This window comes from Schistocerca nitens, chromosome 3 (assembly GCF_023898315.1).
Source record: "Schistocerca nitens isolate TAMUIC-IGC-003100 chromosome 3, iqSchNite1.1, whole genome shotgun sequence".
Taxonomy (NCBI): Eukaryota; Metazoa; Arthropoda; class Insecta; order Orthoptera; family Acrididae; genus Schistocerca; species Schistocerca nitens.
In genome coordinates, this window is record NC_064616.1 from 832,288,279 (window position 1) to 832,306,871 (window position 18,593).

The window sequence follows — 18,593 nt, forward strand, 5'->3', positions numbered from 1 at the left end:
GGATTAACTGAATTATATTCTCTGTCAGGGCTTCAGCTCCATTTAATTTTTCCTGGAACCGTACAATTAGTTCACAGCTCTGCAAATTGTTATTCAATCACCTTCGAAACTGACACCTTATCCTTGACTATGCCTCTGCCCCACGTGTGATATCCTTTGGATGACTTGGGTCAGAATCTGTCCTAGATGTGTGCTCACTACCCGCTATTCTAAACCTTTCACAGGTTTCAGATGCAGGGACACCAGTGAAAGCAGCAGCATCTTTAGTGAACTTCAATATGACATTCTGACCGGATCAGCTGGCATTGGCCTTAATGGGGCCAAATGCCCATGCAGAACAGCATAATGTGGTTGACATAAATGGCTGCTTCACAACAATTTCCATAAAGATTGCCTCTCTCCAGCACCAGCTTTTGTGAATTGTGGAGATTCCAACAATCCTCACACAAAAACTTTGTTTTTGTAACACCTCCGTTCTCAATTTTTGCTAGACTGTATCCTTCATCTACCTCCATTCTCACCACTTTCACTAGCCATTCCACTCTCTTGCTTATTATAACATTCTGTTATTTCTGTCAACTCTTTCAGAGTCTCCAATTTCTCTGTACATCTTTTTTTCTCTCTGTTTCCTCTAGGTACCCCTTACATTGTGCCCAGCCTCCTTATACAAATGCATCCCAGTTTTGCATGTTTCACACCTTAAAGTGTTCCTCCCTGTCCCCACCTGATGTTCCATCCATTTTTCTTCAGCTCATGCCATCCATGTTCACTATTAGCCCATGTCAGCATGCAGCATCATGAGACAGCAGTGTGTGTGTGTGTGTGTGTGTGTGTGTGTGTGTGTGTGTGTAAGAGAGAAGGTTATGTCATTGTACTGACTGAATGAATATAGTATTAGTTTCTAGAGATTTTTTCCTTGTGGATTGACAAATTGGTATTGGCGTTGACAACTTTTTAACAATAAAAGCATTAAATTTCTTTAGATACTCATTTGAAAAAGTCTTAAAATATGTTGTTTGGGTTATGAGGCAAGAAGCTTGCTTTCTCAATATCATTTTTGATGGTAACTTGAGAAAAGCATAAAAAAATCTAGGTAAAATTCTGTAACTTGGGAACATACGTGAAAATAATATACCAAATTCCACATTGTTTGATCAAAAATTAATATTTTTTGAATGAGAAAAATGTTATCTCTCAAAGTATTTGGTACAATCGCACCTGTAAACTATTGTTGTAATAAATGGAGTTTCTGTATAGATAAAAGAAAAGTGGTGTGTATATGTACAGATATTTTCTGAAAATAACTTGACTCAAAAATCTGAACTGTAAATTGTAAGTGAATTAAAGAAAATGACTATACAGTGATGAATGTACTTACACACTGTCTGGGTCATATTACTGTGACCCTCTGTCAAAAGCCTGAATAAGCACCTTTTGCAGAGTGAACTGCTGCGAGACATGCAGGAAGAGTGTCAGTGAGGTTATGGAAGATACCAATAGGAATGTGGTGTCATGCCGACTACAGTGCCATGGGCAACTATGCTAGGTTTCTCTCTTGAGGATCAATGGTGCGAACAGCCCTTTGGTAGCCAGAGGAGTATGGTAAACTCATCCTGGTGCTCTTTGAACCATATGCGTACACTGCAAACTGTGTGAAATGTTGCATTGTCTTGTTGTTAGATGCTGCTGTGCCAAGGAAAAAATAACTGTGTATTTAGCTGAACCTGGCCCCCAAGTATAAATAAAAATTTGATCCTTTGTGCCTTTTGGAATGTCGAGATCACCCGGGGAATTCCCTATGTCCTGGACCATTCTGATGATTATTGTAGGGTGTTTGCCTTCAGACGTTACATGCAGTACTTGCCAACAGTCGTATGTTGGAGAGAGTACCACTTGTTACCACTCAGTGGACATCAAGTTGCAGTATTGGCATGCAAATACCAACCTTCATTGCTAATGAACAGCAGTCAGCACAGTCCCTGAACCAGGTGCCTGCTGCAGAGGCCCATACACAGCAACATTTGCTGAACGGTCGTTGAGGACCACTGTTAGTAGCCTCTTGGTTCATCTTGGCAGTTAGTTCCTCAATAGTTGAACATCTATTCATTTGTACACATCTCCACAGCTGTTGTTCATCTCTGTTATCTGTGGCGTGTAGTATACTACAGTTGCCTCGGTACCGGTTTTGGATAGCACCATTTTGTCATACACAGTATACTTTAGCCATGGCAGCATGCGAACAGTTTACAAACTTAACCATTTCGGAAATGCTTCCACCCTTAGTCGTAAAGCCAATGATCATGCCATTTTGGTCACCAGATAAATCATTTTGTTCCTGCATTACAACAGCAACTGCACTATTTCTTACAACCCCCCCCCCCCCCCCCCAAAGATGTTTTGTCTACCTTACACTGCTATTCTTGCCATCTGTGAGTGGTTATTGCATATTGATGTTTAACATAGGAGCCACGTGGGGTAGTCGCATTGTCTAAGGCGCCTTGTCACGGTTCGCGCGGCTGCCCCCGTTGGAGATCAGAGTCCTCCCTCAGGCGTGGTTGTGTGTGTGTTGCCCTTAGCATAAGTTAGGTTAAGTAATGTGTAAGTCTAGGAACCAATGACATCAGCAGTTTGATCCTAGAGGAACTTCCCATAAATTTCCATATTCAACATAAGTGGTGGTCACATTAATGTGACCATTTAACTTCAGATTTTCACTTACATTCAATCTTCCAGATCTCTATTTGAATTACACTATGTGATCAAAAGTACCCAGACACCCCCAAAAACATACGTTTTTCAGAGTAGGTGCATTGTGCTGTCACCTACTGCCAGTTACTCCATATCAAGTACACTTTTTCTGATGTGATAGTGAAATGGAAATGTGAAGGGATACATACAGCACAAAAGCGTACATGCCGACTTCGTCTGTTGACAGACAGAGACCGCCGACAGTGGAAGAGGGTTGTAATGTGTAATAGGCAGACATCTATCCAGGCCATCACACAGGAATTCCAAACTGCATCAGGATCCACTACAAGTACTATGAAAGTTAGGTGGGAGGTGAGAAAACCTGGATTTCATGGTCAAGCAGCTGCTCATAAGGCACACATCACACCGGCGAATGCCAAATGACACCTCGCTTGGTGTAAGGAGTGTAAACATTGGACGATTTAACAGTGGAAAAATGTTGTGTGGAGTGATGAATCATGGTACACAATGTGGCGATCCAGTGGCATGGTGTGGGTATGGTGAATGCCTAGTGAATGTCATCTGTCAGTGTGTGTAGTGCCAACAGTAAAATTCTGAGGCGGTGGTGTTATGGAGTGGTCGTGTTTTTTCTTGGAGGGAGCATGCACCCCTTGTTGTTTTGCATGGCACTATCACAGCACAGGCGTACATTGATGTTTTAAGCACCTTCTTCCTTCCCACTGTTGAAGAGCAATGCGGGGATGGTGACTGCATCTTTCAACACGATCGAGCACCTGTTCATAATGCACTGCCTGTGGCGGAGTGGTTACACGACAATAACATCCCTGTAATGGACTGGCCTGTACAGAGTCCTAACCTGAATCCTATAGAACACCTTTAGGATGTTTTGGAACACCGACTTTGAGCCAGGCCTCACCGACCGACATCAATACCTCTCCTGAGTGCAGCACTCTGTGAAGAATAGGCTGTCATTCCCCAAGAAATCTTCCCGCACCTGATTGAATGTATGCCTGTGAGAGTGGAAGCTGTCATCAAGGCTAAGGGTGGGCCAACACTGTATTGACTTCCAGCATTACCAATGGAGGGCGCCACGAACTCGTAAGGCATTTTTGGCCAGGTGTCCGGATACTTTTGATCACATAGTGTATAAATGCAGAATTTTCATGTATTTGACAGTGTTGCAGTTTGTATGAATATAGTAAAATGATTATTTCTCTTGGGTCTGAGGACATGAGACATATCCTAAATATGTACCTAAAGATTCAGAAGGGAGAGTATTTGACCTGTTGGTGGCAATATGCGATTTTAAGATACTGTCTTTATATGCTTGATGTTGTGTGTGAGAGCAATTATTGATTTTCTAGATTTAATAATTTTTTACTATCTAATCTCAGACTTTGTATGTTTCTATCCTGATATAGTAAATATGTTTCAGATTCAACTTGATCTGCCTCATAAACACCAGTCATCTTTGGTGGATGCTGACTTAACAAGTCCTCAGGGCCTGCAGAATGCAATAGCGGCAGGCAAGGCTCTGCTGGCAGCAATGAATGCAGAAATTCATCCGGCCCTTGTCCGCCTCGCTTCTGTTCAAGAACAGAGGAAGAGGTTTGAAAAATGGAAAGCAAAATTCTCACAGACATTGTCAAGACATTTCAACAATCTTTTTATACACCTGGTATGACTTTGTTGTATGTCGGTCTCTTGATATTTTCATTATGTTATTAAGTTACCTACAGTGGTTGGACAAAAATATGAAAATACTACAGGAAATGCATGCTTGAACTAAAATTGAGATACTAGCTAAGTCTGCTGGCTGTGCTGTTGTATGAGATCACGAACCGCTCGTGTGCAACATCAATTATCACTTGTTGTCAGAACTGTGTTTTGTGTAGTTGTGAGTGCATGATGTCTGAGTTAAGTAATTCAAATATGGGCAACTTGTAGGTGATTGTATGGTGGGTACTTCTGTAAACATGAGAACTGAAATGTTTGGTGTTTCAGGAGGCATTGTATCGAAGGTTCATATTGCATACGGGGACCATTCTGCATCAGTTCACTGCAGCACTCAACATGATCCATTCAGATTTCTTTCAAATTTGGTGCATTTAAATGATCCAGATAAGAGATTGAAAACTCCCCTTTGCAGAGGTACATGATGTTCGTGAAGAAATTTACAGGTCTGCGAAGTTCAGGAATTTTGTGAAATTAATATGCATCTGTCTCAACATGAATGACTATAATTCTGGTTCTAATCCTGATACAGCAATGAAACTCGTGTCTGAAAAATCTAATAAGTGGGGCTTTACACTGATATGCAATGTGGTGGATTTCTAAGAATTTACACGTTCAAGGTCATTGCCATTAACCTTTGAATATCTTCAAACACACCACCTTCAATTTTTTGTAAAAAAAATATATTGTATGACTCCAGTATTCTACTATAAACATGGTAAATATGAAGATTGTACACCAAGGGCATTAATCTGAAAAAATTATTTTCTGTGCATCACTACACTAACAAAATGAGGTAACAGCTATGTATCCTTTTCTTTTTTCACAACAGCAGACAATTGCAATCATTATCATTCTGGAAAATTGGTGAGCGTTTCTTGCAGTGAAGAGACAATCAGAGAGACTTTTATTTCTACCAATCATCATTAGCTTGTTTCATGGGTGTGGCTTTTTTACTCCAACTGCAGTATACATGTGCTATGAAGTTGTATTTAATAGTAGTTTGTAAAAAAAAAAAAAAAAAAAAAAAAAAAAATTGATTTCAAGTCAAAACTGAATTGTTGCAGTCCATGTAAAATATGAAAACATGCAAGGGTATAGAAGACATTGAGGAATGTTCCTGAGTGGGTTATAAAAACAAGTGTCCTAATGTATTACTAGGTAGAAATAGAAAGCAAATATCACAGAACCTATCAACCCCTACAGGTGTTGCCTCATCTGTGCTGGGTACCTCCAGACAAGATGTTAAATAAAAATGAAATAGCATCAGATCTGGCACTAGAATGTATAAATACTAGGCTTCGGTATTTAGGTGAATCTCCTGTGAAGAAAAAAAGGCATCAGCATGAGAAAATGTAACCAAAGCAAAAACTGAGAAAGGTTGGCTCAGTGGCACAACTGGGAAAAGAAGAGTGTGAAAAAATGGAGGAAGGGAAATCGTAACCCAGTTGGAAGATAAGTTTCACAATACAGACTGTATGTGTGTCAAAATACAAATTTTGAAAGTACTTCCAAAGAGCTGAAGTATAATTTTCTGCTTCAGCTTACACGGTACAAAGAGCAAAGCAATTAGTTGCAGAACACAGTATATTAGTGACACTAAATACAAAGACACTGTGTGAAAGAAACCATTCAACATGTATGTGATTTTTTTCTGTGATGATAACATGAGCCATGTGATGCCAAGGCAAAAAGCCATGTCTGTAAAAGAAAATGGAATTAGTGTACATAAGCATAAGCTGCTAGTGTTATACAATCTTAAGGTATTGTATAACTCTCAAAAATACATACCCAGGTGTAAATATTGGATTCTGAAAATTTTGTGAGCTTGGCCAAAGCACTGTCTTCTTGCCTGTGCCAGTGGGAACCTTGCCATACTTATCTGATTGAAGGACGTAAATTGAAATCATAACAGTATGAAGAACACACATTACTATCATAAAAGCACTGTGTAGCATTTGTTACATGCATTTCTCCACTTCCATCATATTTCTTAGGTGAATGTCCTTATTGTCCAAGTTTGACAAGACTGATTATCTTCCTGAACTGTTTGGAATGAACTGCACTGACAAAATTACATGTAAGTGTTGGCTAACAACAGGCAGTTTAGTTTTACAGACTGTAAGAAAATCAATAGACAATTTCATTGAAGTGAAGTGTTTGCATCAAGTTTACAAAAGTTCCTACCACACTCATCATCCAGCAGCAGTCACATATCTTTAAAATCAGTAAAGAACAACTCGAAGTAAATGAATATCCCATTGTTTGTGATTTTGCAGAGAATTTTTCCTTCACTATTCAGGATGAAGTATAGGGATTTCACTGGAATAATTCACAGCTTAAGACTCACCCATTTGTAGCTTACTTATAAGACACAAATACTAACAAAATATACCATGTGTCATATGTTGAAATATCTGACTGCCTTCAACATGATACTGTGTTTATGTATCCTTTCCAGCACAATTTCATCAAGTTCTTAAAATGTCACTTTCCAACTCGTAAGCACATGGATGGAAGTGCTGCACAATACAGAAACAGAAGGACTTTAATGAAACTGTCCTTTCATCAGAAAGATTTTAACACTACATCAGAATGGCATTTTTTGCTACAGCATGTGGTAAAGGACTTGATAGGGTTGCAGGGATGCTAAAGAAGTGAGTTAAACTTGCCATCCTCAAGCAACCTCATGAAATTTTGACATTGCGACATTTGGTTCAGTGGTGCAAAGGAAATATTCTTTCATATGTTTTGAACTATATGCCGGCTTCCTTGTGTGATTTTTTATTTATTTATTTATTTATTTATTTATGAATTTGGCTAACTATGGACCGCATACAATTTAAGACATATGGTGTTTCTTTTTCTTACTTTTTTCCCAGTACTACTTCATTTTCTCTCCACACACTCATCTCTGATCACTTGTCCACTCTCTCTCCTTGGTCAAGGTTTTGGCTTATCTTCTTTGTAGCTTGCACTTTCTATCAGTAGCCTGAAGCAATTCCTGTCATGTATTATTTCTTCTGTAATGCCTATTTTGTTTACATCTTTCTTCAATGCTTCTATACTTCCTACAGTTTTCTTCATTTTATTAACATAATTAAAAATTTGCTTTGTAACCCATGTTTATTCCATTCTTTTTAAATGTCCATACAATTTTAGCCTTCTCTTCCTCATTGTATCTGTAATTTTTTTTCTGTATTTTTATATAAATCTTCATGTCTCCTTTTAATCCAGATATTTTCATTGTTTTTCTCAGGACCTAGAATTTTTCTTAATATTTTCCTGTCTTTTTTTTCTAGTTCCCTTAGTTTGCCTTTCTTATTCCATGTTAGGCACTCTGATCCACATGTTATTTGTGTCCTAATAACTGAATTATAATGTCTAATCTTCGCTTAGATGGATACTGATTTCTTATTGTAGTAGTTTTTCTACGAACAGCTGGAAGGCGTCGCCATGGGTAGTCCTCTCAGTCCAGTGGTGGCCAACTTCTTCAGGGAACAATTCGAAGCACAGGCACGGGACTCAGCGACTTGCAAACCTAAGGTGTGATACAGGTACGTCGATGATACTTTTGTGGTGTGGAGCCATGGTGAAGAACAGCTCGGTGACTTCCTAAGGCACTTGAACAGCCTCCATGCCAACATAACATTTACCATGGAAGTAGAAAAAGACAAGAAACTGCCATTTCTAGATGTGCTGGTCACAAGGGACGGCGAAAACCTGGGACACAGCGTGTATCGAAAACCGACACACACGGGCCGATACCTGCACAAACTGTCAAACCACCACCCGAACCAGAAAAGAGGCATGATTAGTACACTTGTAATGAGAGCAGGACGAATATGTGAGCCGCAGCACCTCAATCGAGAAATGCAACACCTGGAAACTGTTCTGAGGAGCAATGGGTACTCCACAAATTACATTAGAAGTGTAACAGAGCCAAACACTCGGCGAAGTAAGGAACCAGAAGAAGAAATGTCGGGTACGGCCTTTCTGCCATACATTCCCAGAGTGACGGACAGAATCAGCCGTATATTGCGCAAACATGGCGTAAAGACGATTTTCAAACCGACAAGGAAGATCAAAGAGTGTCTTAGATCGGCGAAGGAGAAAAGAGACCCACTTGCAATGTCGGGAATATACCGTATACCTTGCACATGCGGAAAATTTTATGTCGGAATGACTGGATGATCCATTAACACCAGGATCAAAGAGCATAAGCATCATTGCAGGTTGGGGCAGGTGGAGAAATCGGCCGTGGCAGAGCACGCACTGAATGAGACCGACCACGTAATAAAATTCGCCGACACGGAAGTTCTGGCTGTAGAAAAGCACTATCACACGCGCTTGTTTAGAGAAGCTGTAGAAATACAAAAACACGCGAACAGTTTCAACAAGAAAGAGGAAAGCCTTAAGGTAAACGGATCCTGGCTTCCCGTACTGCAGCAAACGACCGTCGCAGGTAGCAAGAGGAGAACCGCACCGGAAATGACCACGGAGAAGCCCTCGGACGTTGGCGCGCCAGGTACTTATAGTCTGCGGCCGCGAGCTCGGCTCCACTTCACCACCGGCAATTGAGGGTGAAGCTTTGACAATGCCAGCCACTCGTGCTGGCGAAACGTCAGAAAAATCATTAGATGAACGTCGGCCGAAGAACCCGAGACAGAAGCCAATAGGCAGTTTGTCAGTTTTATGTTAATGTGTATGCAAATTCTAGCTTCTTTATTCTTTCCTTTTTGTTGTGTTATACAGCATGTTGGCTTGGATCCATTCACCGTGGTATTTAAATTTATCGACTCTTTTAATTTTTCCATACTTTGTTTTCATAAATTTTTCTCTATTGTGTTTGTGTTCTATACACTCAGTTTTTTCATAAAATATTTGTAGCCCAGTCTTTTTAGCAATCTTGTGTAATAGATCAAGCATAACATTTGTGTCTGTTCAGTTTTCAGTTGTCGGTGCTATATCATCTGCAAAGGCTAAACATGTTACTTCAGATTTGTTTTTTCCTCGACCCATGTTTATACCTTTCGTGTGTCTGTTTTCTAATGTATTTTCCCAGTGTTTTTACTATTTTATCTAAAACCAGGTTAAAGAGAATCGGTGACAGTATATCTCCTTGTTGAAGTCCTGTTTTGATTTTGAATAGTTCAGAAATTTTGCCATGAAACTGAATCCTTAATGTTGTATCCATGAGCATTTGTTCAACAAGTCTTCTGGTATTTTCATCTATCCCTGATTCATGAAATATCTGAAATAGTGTTTGTATGTCAACTGAGTCATAGGCCATCTTGAAGTCTATGAAAGTCACTACTGTGTTTTTATTTTGTATAGCTCTCACTCTCAAAATCATTTTTAAATTAAGAATCTCTTCTGCACATGATATACCTTTCCTAAGTCCTGCTTGGTACTTTCCTATGTTAGAACATACTTGTTCCTCTATTCTATTTAGAAGTGCTTTAGACAATTATGTTACTGGTAACAAGAAGATGCCCCTCTAATTGTTGGTGTTTGTTTTATCTCCTTTTTTGTGGACAGACTGGATCAGTGCTTTTTTCCAGCCACTAGGTAAGATTCATTTTGTCCAAATGAATTTGGTTACATTGTGAATTTTCTGCCATGTGGATAAGCCCCCTAGTTTGCACATTTCTGCTATTATCCCATCCTCTCCTGGTGCCTTGTTATTCTTCAGCAACTTGATAATCTTTTCTACTTCTTCCATTGTACGTGGCTCCAATGGTGGATTTTCATGTTGTGGTTTTTGAAACTGTAATCTGTCAATAGGCTCTTCACAATTTAATAGATTTTCAAAATATTCAGCTAAAAGTTGGCAGTTCTCTTTATTGCTTAAAACCATGTTTCCATTTTTATCTTTAAAATGCGAACGTAGTGACTGGAATCCTGTTAAAACTTCTTTGTAAGTCTTATAGGAGTCCCTAATGTTGTTCCTTTTAGAGTGTATATCCATTTCTTCTAGTCTGTCTTTGTCATATTTTCTTTTTACTGATCTGATGATTTTTGCTGTTTTTTCCTTTCATCGTTAAACTCTTCCCAATATTCACATTTCTTATTACTGTTCCATTTTTTCCATACCTTTAGTCGATTGTCAATTGCTTCAGCACATAACTCATTCCACCATCTGGGTCGTGGTATTCTTCATGGTTATCCCATTTCTTTAACTGACCCTGTCTTTGTTTCTTTAATTTTTTCCCAATCTCCCATTTTTCACGTGTTTAATGTATCACAGAATTTTTCCCGATTTTGTGTCAGGAATTTACGGTTTGCTCTTGGAAACCTTTTTAGGTTTATTTGATTGAAACTTGGTCTTTATTTCTGTTAGATAATGATCTGAGTCTATGTTTAGGCCCATCCCCACTGTGGCATCCAAGATTTCTTTCTGGTTATGAGTAGTTATTGCCACATGGTCTATTTGATAATCACCTTGATTGTCAATGAGCCTTTCCCCATTTCTGTTTGTTCTTTCATGTGCTGAGTAGCCTCCAACAAATGATTTAAATTTTCTTTCTTTACCAATTTGTGCATCAAAATCTCCCACTAAAATTTTGATACGTTCTTTTGGTAGTTCGTATGTTTTGTATTCTAGCATTTCCCAAAAATCTTCCACTTGTTCACTGTTCATTCTACTATGTTGATTTACAGGTGAATGTGCATTTATAATGGTATAACATGTATTGCCTGACTTAAGTCAGAAATGAAATAAATTCTGATGGTGAGCTAAAGTTAGTTATTGATTCAGTAAGTTGCTGTTTGAACATAAATACTGTCCCTACATATTCATATTATTGGAATTTGTAATGACTGGTTTTCCTTTGTAAATTCTGTATCCACCTGACTCAATTAAATTTTCATCCAGATACCTTGTTTCTTGAAGTGCTAATATAAGTACGTTATGTTTATTGAGGGTGTCAAGTATTTTAGTTTTCCAACTTTCATTAGTGTGTTGATGTTCAGAGTGCCCAGTAGGTGTTTTTTTCTTGGTTCTTATCTTTGAAGAAGTTCTAGGAAGTTCTGACTCTTCCTTATGTGATGTTCTAGGCTCTCCACAATCCAAAGGCCTAGTTGCACCGCCATGACTGGTGATGGATGATTGGTTACTTCCTGGAATAGTTTTCCTTTTGAAATTTTTTACCATCGTGCCTTAGATTAAAGTTTAGTTTGGGGAGAGATGGGTGAACCTTTCCATGATTAACATTCAAGTATTTAACTTAGAATTATAAATGAGACCATCACTAACATGTGGTAGAGGCACTTTTTGTAGCCACTCACTGTGGGAACAAACACTGTAGTCTTGTGCTTTTATATAAAAGCCTGCCTCTTTTGCCAGTTCTGCCATTCTGATAATTTTCATCTATGCCTTCGTTGCCATTGAAGTCTTCACTGTCATCATGGCAAGGAATGCTTACAAGGTGCTGTCACATGGGTCAAGTGAACCAAAGTTTTTTTTTTTGACAATGTGTTACTCCTCCTCCTCCTCCTCTCCTTTTTCATCAGGGCTTGGAACTGGCTTTGTTGGAGTTTTCATTTTGTAATACCTATTAACTAAGCATTAGTGAAAACATCGACTTAATCTGCTACTTTCTTCACCACAGGCATAAACCTCTGCAAATTTGTAGTTTTCCATCTCTCATCTGGATCATTGCATGCACCAAACTTGAAAGAAATCTGGGATGATCAGGTTGAAAACATTTATCTGTGCTGAATTGATATGGAATCACCCACAGGGAAAGCAGTAAACATATGCTAAATCACAGTGATCATGACAGACAGTCATTGAAGAGGACTGTAACAAAATATAAGAGGACAACAGCTGCAAAAGTCACTGCAGAACTGAATGTCACACTCACAAACCCCGACAGCACCAAAACAACATGAAAGGAGCTCCATATGCATGGAACTGCAGGGCAAGCTGGAATTCCAAAACCACTCATGAGTGATGCAAATTTTTGTAACAGGAAAATGTGGTGTGGACCTCATAAAACCTGGACTATGGAGCAATAGAAGAAAGACATTTGGTAGGATGAATCTTGTTTCACATTGTTTCCAACTTCTGACGTAGTTTACATTCCAAGAGTGAAACATGGTGTGGGTTCGATGATGCTTTGGGCAGCCATACTGTAATATTCGATGGGTTCCATAGTTGTCCAGCAAGGTTGTGTTAGTGCTAAGGATTATGTGAGCATTTTGACTGATCAGCTCCATCCCATGATACAGTGTTTGTTTCCCAATGATGATGATGTGTTCCAAGATGACATGTCCCCTGTTCACAGAGCTCGCATTTTCCAGGATTTGTTTTCTGAGCACAAAGATGAATTGTCGCATCTCCCCTGGCCACCATAATTATCGGATCTCTTGAAAACCATTCAAGAACTGTATTTATCTATTCTGAGGTGAATGGAAATGGTTTTGAATGCCAGTGAGTTTCTTACACCATATTAGGCATGGTAATGTATTGCATTTCTATGATTTTGTCCAATCCCTGTGTATCTTTTTATTGGTTTGGTAAGCTGCTCACCCACACCTCAAGCAACATGGCTACTGTGGGAAAAATTGAGTGTTTCCACTGTTTTCTACAGAGTATTATTTTAATTAAATTGTGAGCTTATAGTATCATTATTTCTAGTTAAAACTGGAAAATAATTGGTGAGTTCCATGAGAAATTGGCTCTAACATTCTTCCTTCATATCATAGTGCATTGATACAGCTCTGTATAGGTCATTTCCTTCTGACCCATAGCTTTCTACTGCAGCAATATGACACACCTATTTATGGTTCTTGTGGCATTCTTTTTTCAGTGTACAGCACCACAGCATTGTGTTGTGTTGTGACCAGAGAACAACTGTAAATTTGATTGAGCGCTTGTCCTGTACTTCAGCAAATGATGAGGTGGGTGGTGGGTGATTTTAACATGCTGTGTTGTGTATTGTGTGGACTAAAACTTACTGAGTGACGTGAAAAAGTGGTTAGGACACTGAAATTGTGTTTGGGAGTACGACAGTTGATATCCACTTTTGACTATCCAGATTTAGGTTTTCCGTGAATTCCCCAGGAAAATGTTGGGAAGGTTCCTGTGAAAGGGCATGGACAATTTCCTTTCTTATTCTTCAAACATTCCAAACTTGTGCTCCGTCTGACTTCGATGTTGATGGGACATTATATGCTAATCTTCTTTCCTTCCTTTGAACTACAGCTTCAAAATTTAGGTTGGAGATCTGTGTGTGTTGCAGAGTTCTGTTGGTACTTTTACTTAAGTATTTTATACTACTATCTATCACCCTGTCCTTGTATTTTACTGTTCAGTCTTAAGTACTTGTTTTTATCAAGCGTGAGTTTGAGAGAGAGAGAAAACTGTAATTTAGGCTACATGCTACAATGGAAATATTTAATTTATATCCTTTTTAGCAATGTTGATGTCATAACTATTTCAGTATGGACACTGAAAACCAAGATGGCCAGCACACTAAATCATCATTACAAAACTCCAGTTGAAGTGGGAACATACAGGAGAAATTTATGGAGAAAATGCCATGAAGAGAAGTAATGTAGTGTTGACAAAAACAGCTTTCTTCCTGCATACTTTCTACACATGTTGCCAGAGTACATTAAGGCTACAGTTATCCGCTTAAGAGTGAGAGCTTATATACCAAATCCAATGTATTTCTTCAGCTGCCAAATGTATGGTCCCACAACTCGTGCATATTTGAGAAGCCAATTCCTGAAGTTAATTCTACAACACAAACTGATTCTGTAGGTGTTCACATGAACATTTAGAGGTAATTATGTACGTCAAGAATGCTGTTGTTAAATTTCCATCTTTATGTTCTAAATGATCAATATCTAATGTTATTAGCTCCCATAAGACTACAGAGTAAATAAGAAAAGTAAGTGATGTATATGTAATTACCCATGTACCATTTTTTCCAAAAAAGTAAACATCAAGGACAGATGGATTCAAAATACTGTCCAGCCATCCTCATTTCACTTGAAACTTTCTGGCAGATTAATGCATTGTGCTAGACCAGGACTGGGGCTAAAAACTGGAATGTTTGTCTTTCACAGGCAAATTTTCTATTGATTGAACTATACAAGCATAGTTTAAAAGCTGTGTTCATAGCTTTATGTATGCCAGTACCTCTCTTCTACTCTCCAATTCTCTAGGCTTTACCTAAGACATTTCTCATCAGTATCCTTTATTCCAGGAGTGCTACTCCTGAAAGGTATGCAGGAGAACATCTGTATAGTTTGGAAGTTAATGGTGGAAGTAAAGCTGTGACATACAACTGTGGATTGTTTGTTGTACCATGATAATTATGTTGGTAGAGCATTTTCCCATGAAAGGTGTGGCAATATATGTCATACTTGCAAAATACTGACACAAATTACTTACAGAAGAATGAAAAACTAGTATACGCTGACCTCGAAGAAGAGCAGTTTGGGTTCTGGAGAAATTTGGAACTTTTGAGGCAAGAACTGAGATGATCCACACGTGAAAGACCAACTTCTGATACTAACAAACTGATAACAGTAACCTTCGTATATATACAAAAAAAAAAAAAAAAAAAAAAAAAAAAAAAAAAAAAAAACCCATGATGTCCTTTTGTTTCTTCACCTACCATCTTTGCCTCACCATTACAGCAAACAAAAAAAAGGTAAAACATGGTAGAATACACAACTCACACCTGAGTATTACGGATTTTCATGTGTCGCTGGGAGAGACATTTTAAACCATTGAACACACTGTCCTTATGGAAGAAGGAACTGAGTGGCTAAAGGTGAAGTTTCTACCATCCCTTTTAGATACACACCTCACAGCTGCATGGACACTGTTTATTTTCTTCAGAATGAACCTCTCAATTGTAGGGCTTGCAAGGAATTCATGAGTAACCTTCCCTCTCAAATCATAGTTTTCCTCTTTAGTACCCCCCTGCGGGTTCGGGGGTTAGAATAGGCCCGCGGTATTCCTGCCTGTCGTAAGAGGCGACTAAAAGGAGTCTCAAACGTTTCGGCCTTAATGTGATGGTCCCCATTAGGGTTTGACCTCCATTTTTCCAAATTCCACAGAAGTACGAGCCTTTTGGGGAAGGACACCTTACGTGGTGCACCATCAGTCCTCTGTGCCCTAAGGCCTTGGCACTCTTGATCGTCTTGGCGTCGTCACTGCCCCCTCCGTCCGTCATTTTGTGCATACCCACCTGATGGATTGTGTACGTAACGCCCTTAGTGCGTCACCATCTGCACCCACGGTCACCATGGACTACTCATGGCACCCAAAATCCAGCACGGTAGCCAGCCCGTTGTGGTGGGGTCGTCATGTACCCTCTAGGTTGTAGCCCCCTGACAACACAGGGATCGTACTGCCGATGCCTGAGCTGATACCTCCCCACGTAAGCCAAGGAGTCGATGCTCGTCTCTCTGGGGCATCAGGACTCCCGGCAACAGCCATCCTGCCAGGTGGCCTTTGCTGTGGCTGGGTGGCGCCCGTGGGGAGAGCCCCTGGTCGGAGTGGGTGGCATCGGGGCGGATGCCCCGCAATGAAGCGGGTGAAGTCTCAATCCAGTGGTCGCACGACCGCCAACGTCTCTAAGCGCGGTAAGACAGAATTTAATGCTGTGACATATAACCCCAAATCGTTCCCTTCCCTAGCCACGCCATGGGAGGAACGTAGGGCTGCGGACAGACAGGAGCCGTATTCACCGCGATACCTTGTGTGCAGCAGAACCGATGGGGATTCGTTTTTGGGGACTAAGCCTCTCTTCTTTGTTCACCATCTTGAAGATAAGTTTGGGGAAGTGGCATCTGTTTCCAAAATGAGGAGCGGGGCTATTTTGATACAAGCAGTTTCATCTGCACAGTCACGAGCGTTACTCGCCTGTGAGAAGCTCGGTGACATCCCCGTTACTGTCACTCCCCATAAGTCCTTAAATTTGGTCCAGGGGATTATTTTTCATAAAGATCTTCTGTTACAGTCTGATGACGAGCTACGGGAGAACCTGGCACGACGAGGTGTGCACTTTGTCTGTCGTGTCTTTAGGGGGCCCAAGGATAATAGGGTCGCTACCGGTGCCTTCATCCTGGCCTTTGAGGGTGACTGCTTGCCTGAGAAGGTCAAGGTCATGGTCTACCGGTGCGATGTCAAGCCCTATGTCCCACCCCCTATGCGATGCTTCCAGTGCTGGAAGTTCGGACATATGTCCTCCAGATGCACTGCCAGCCCCACGTGTCGTGATTGTGGACGACCTTCACATCCTAATGCTCCATGTGCTCCGCCTCCCACCTGCGTTAACTGTGGGGAGCATCATTCTCCCTGCTCGCCAGACTGTGCAGTCTACCAAAGAGAGCGGAAGATCCAAGAAATTAAGACCCTGGACCGTTTAACTTACCAAGAGGCAAGGAAGAAGCTAGACCGGCTCAACCCCACATCTATGTTGAGGAGTTATGCTGCTGCAACTCTGCCGCCACCAGTTCCTGCAAAGACTCCCTTCTCAGTTGGCCCACAGAACAGTAAAGTTACGCCTGCCCCACCGCTGGTAGGGGCCACACTCTCTTCCACTGCTCCCAAAACACCCGGTTTGGGGGCAGTGGACCCTGAACAACTGGGGACATCCATCCCCACCTCTCAGCCGGAGAGGCACCAGCCTCCTCCGGCTGATCAGCCGGAGAGGAAAGAGCCTCTTCCGGCTCCTCAGCTGGAGAGGCAACAGCCTCCTCCGGCTGCTCAGCCGGGGAGGCAACGGCCTCCTCCGGCCTCACTCGTTCGGAAGGGGTCCCTTGGGGGAGTCCCTTCCAAGGATTTTAGCAGTGTCTCGCTAGACGCTAGCCAGTGGCTGAGGAAGCCACCAGCTGCTGGTCGAAGGGCTTCACGCTCTTCCTCTGTTCCTGACAATGGATCAGGAAAGCCCTCCCAGCATGCGAACCCTCCTCCCAAAGACAAGAGAGAGAAGAGGAAGCTCTCTAAGAAGCCTCAGGACCCAGTGGTTTCCGCGCCAACGCTTCCTGTCAGCTCAGCCTCTGAGGATGAGGTCGAGCTCTTTGCGTCCCCAGATGACCTCGATCTCGCCGTCTCAGAAACGATGGCAGTTGCGACGTCAGTCACTCAGTCGGTGGCAGCATGTGACTCTGTGAAGTAATTTGCTTTTTCAGTACCTTCATGCCCTTACAGGACACGCTTTGTACGATCCTCCAGTGGAATTGTTGCGGTTATTTTAGCCATCTCCCTGAGCTATGACAGCTTCTAAGCATGACACCTGCTTTCTGCATTGCCCTCCAGGAAACCTGGTTCCCGGCAATGCGGACCCCTGTCCTTCGTGGATACAGGGGTTATTACTGCAACCGTAGCACCTACAATTGTGTGTCAGGTGGAGCCTGCGTGTATGTCCTTACCTCTGTATATAGTGCTCCTGTGCCCCTTCAAACATCATTGGAAGCTGTGGCTGTCCGCGTAAGGACTACCCAGGACATAACCGTCTGCAGTGTCTATCTCCCTCCAGGTGGTACAGTCTCCCTGACCGAATTGGCTGCACTTGTCGTCCAACTCCCCACGCCTTTTCTTCTCCTGGGGGATTTTAACGCCCACAATCCCCTGTGGGGTGGAACGAAGTTTACTGGCCGAGGCAGAGAGGTCGAGAATCTCATCTCCCAACTCGACCTCTGCCTCTTAAACACTGGCGCTGCCATGCATTTCAGTGTGGCGCATGGCACGTACTCGGCCATAGATCTGTCGTTGTGCAGCCCAGGGCTTGTACCATCGGTCCACTGGAGAGTCCACGAGGACTTGTGTGGTAGTGACCATTTTCCGATCTTCCTTTCACTACCACAGCGTCGCTCCCTTGCACGCTCGCCTAGATGGGCATTTAGCAAGGCAAACTGGGACACGTTCTCCTCTGCTGCCACTGTTGAATCTCTCCCCCATGGTACCATCGATGTGGCGGTTGAGACACTGACTGCAGCGATTGTTTCCGCTGCGGAACGGACCATTCCTCGTTCGCTAGGGTGCCCCCGGCGAAAGTCGGTGCCTTGGTGGTCTCCAGAGGTCGCTGACGCCATTAAAGAACGTCGGCGAGCTCTTCAGCGACATAAGCGGCACCCGTCTTTGGAGAACCTCATTTTATTCAAACGTCTCCGTGCTCAGG

At 41.6% G+C, this 18,593-nt stretch overlaps 1 protein-coding gene across 3 annotated transcripts in view; it reads left to right on the forward strand.

Moving 5' to 3' along the window:
* LOC126248857 (exocyst complex component 1) overlaps window positions 1–18,593 on the forward strand; it is a 296,832-nt gene that overhangs the window by 193,938 nt on the left and 84,301 nt on the right. For all 3 annotated transcript variants that reach the window (XM_049950289.1, XM_049950290.1, XM_049950288.1), the window contains one exon: window positions 4,145–4,387. In XM_049950289.1, the coding sequence (XP_049806246.1) occupies window positions 4,145–4,387 (243 nt within the window). The remainder of the gene's footprint in view (window positions 1–4,144; window positions 4,388–18,593) is intronic.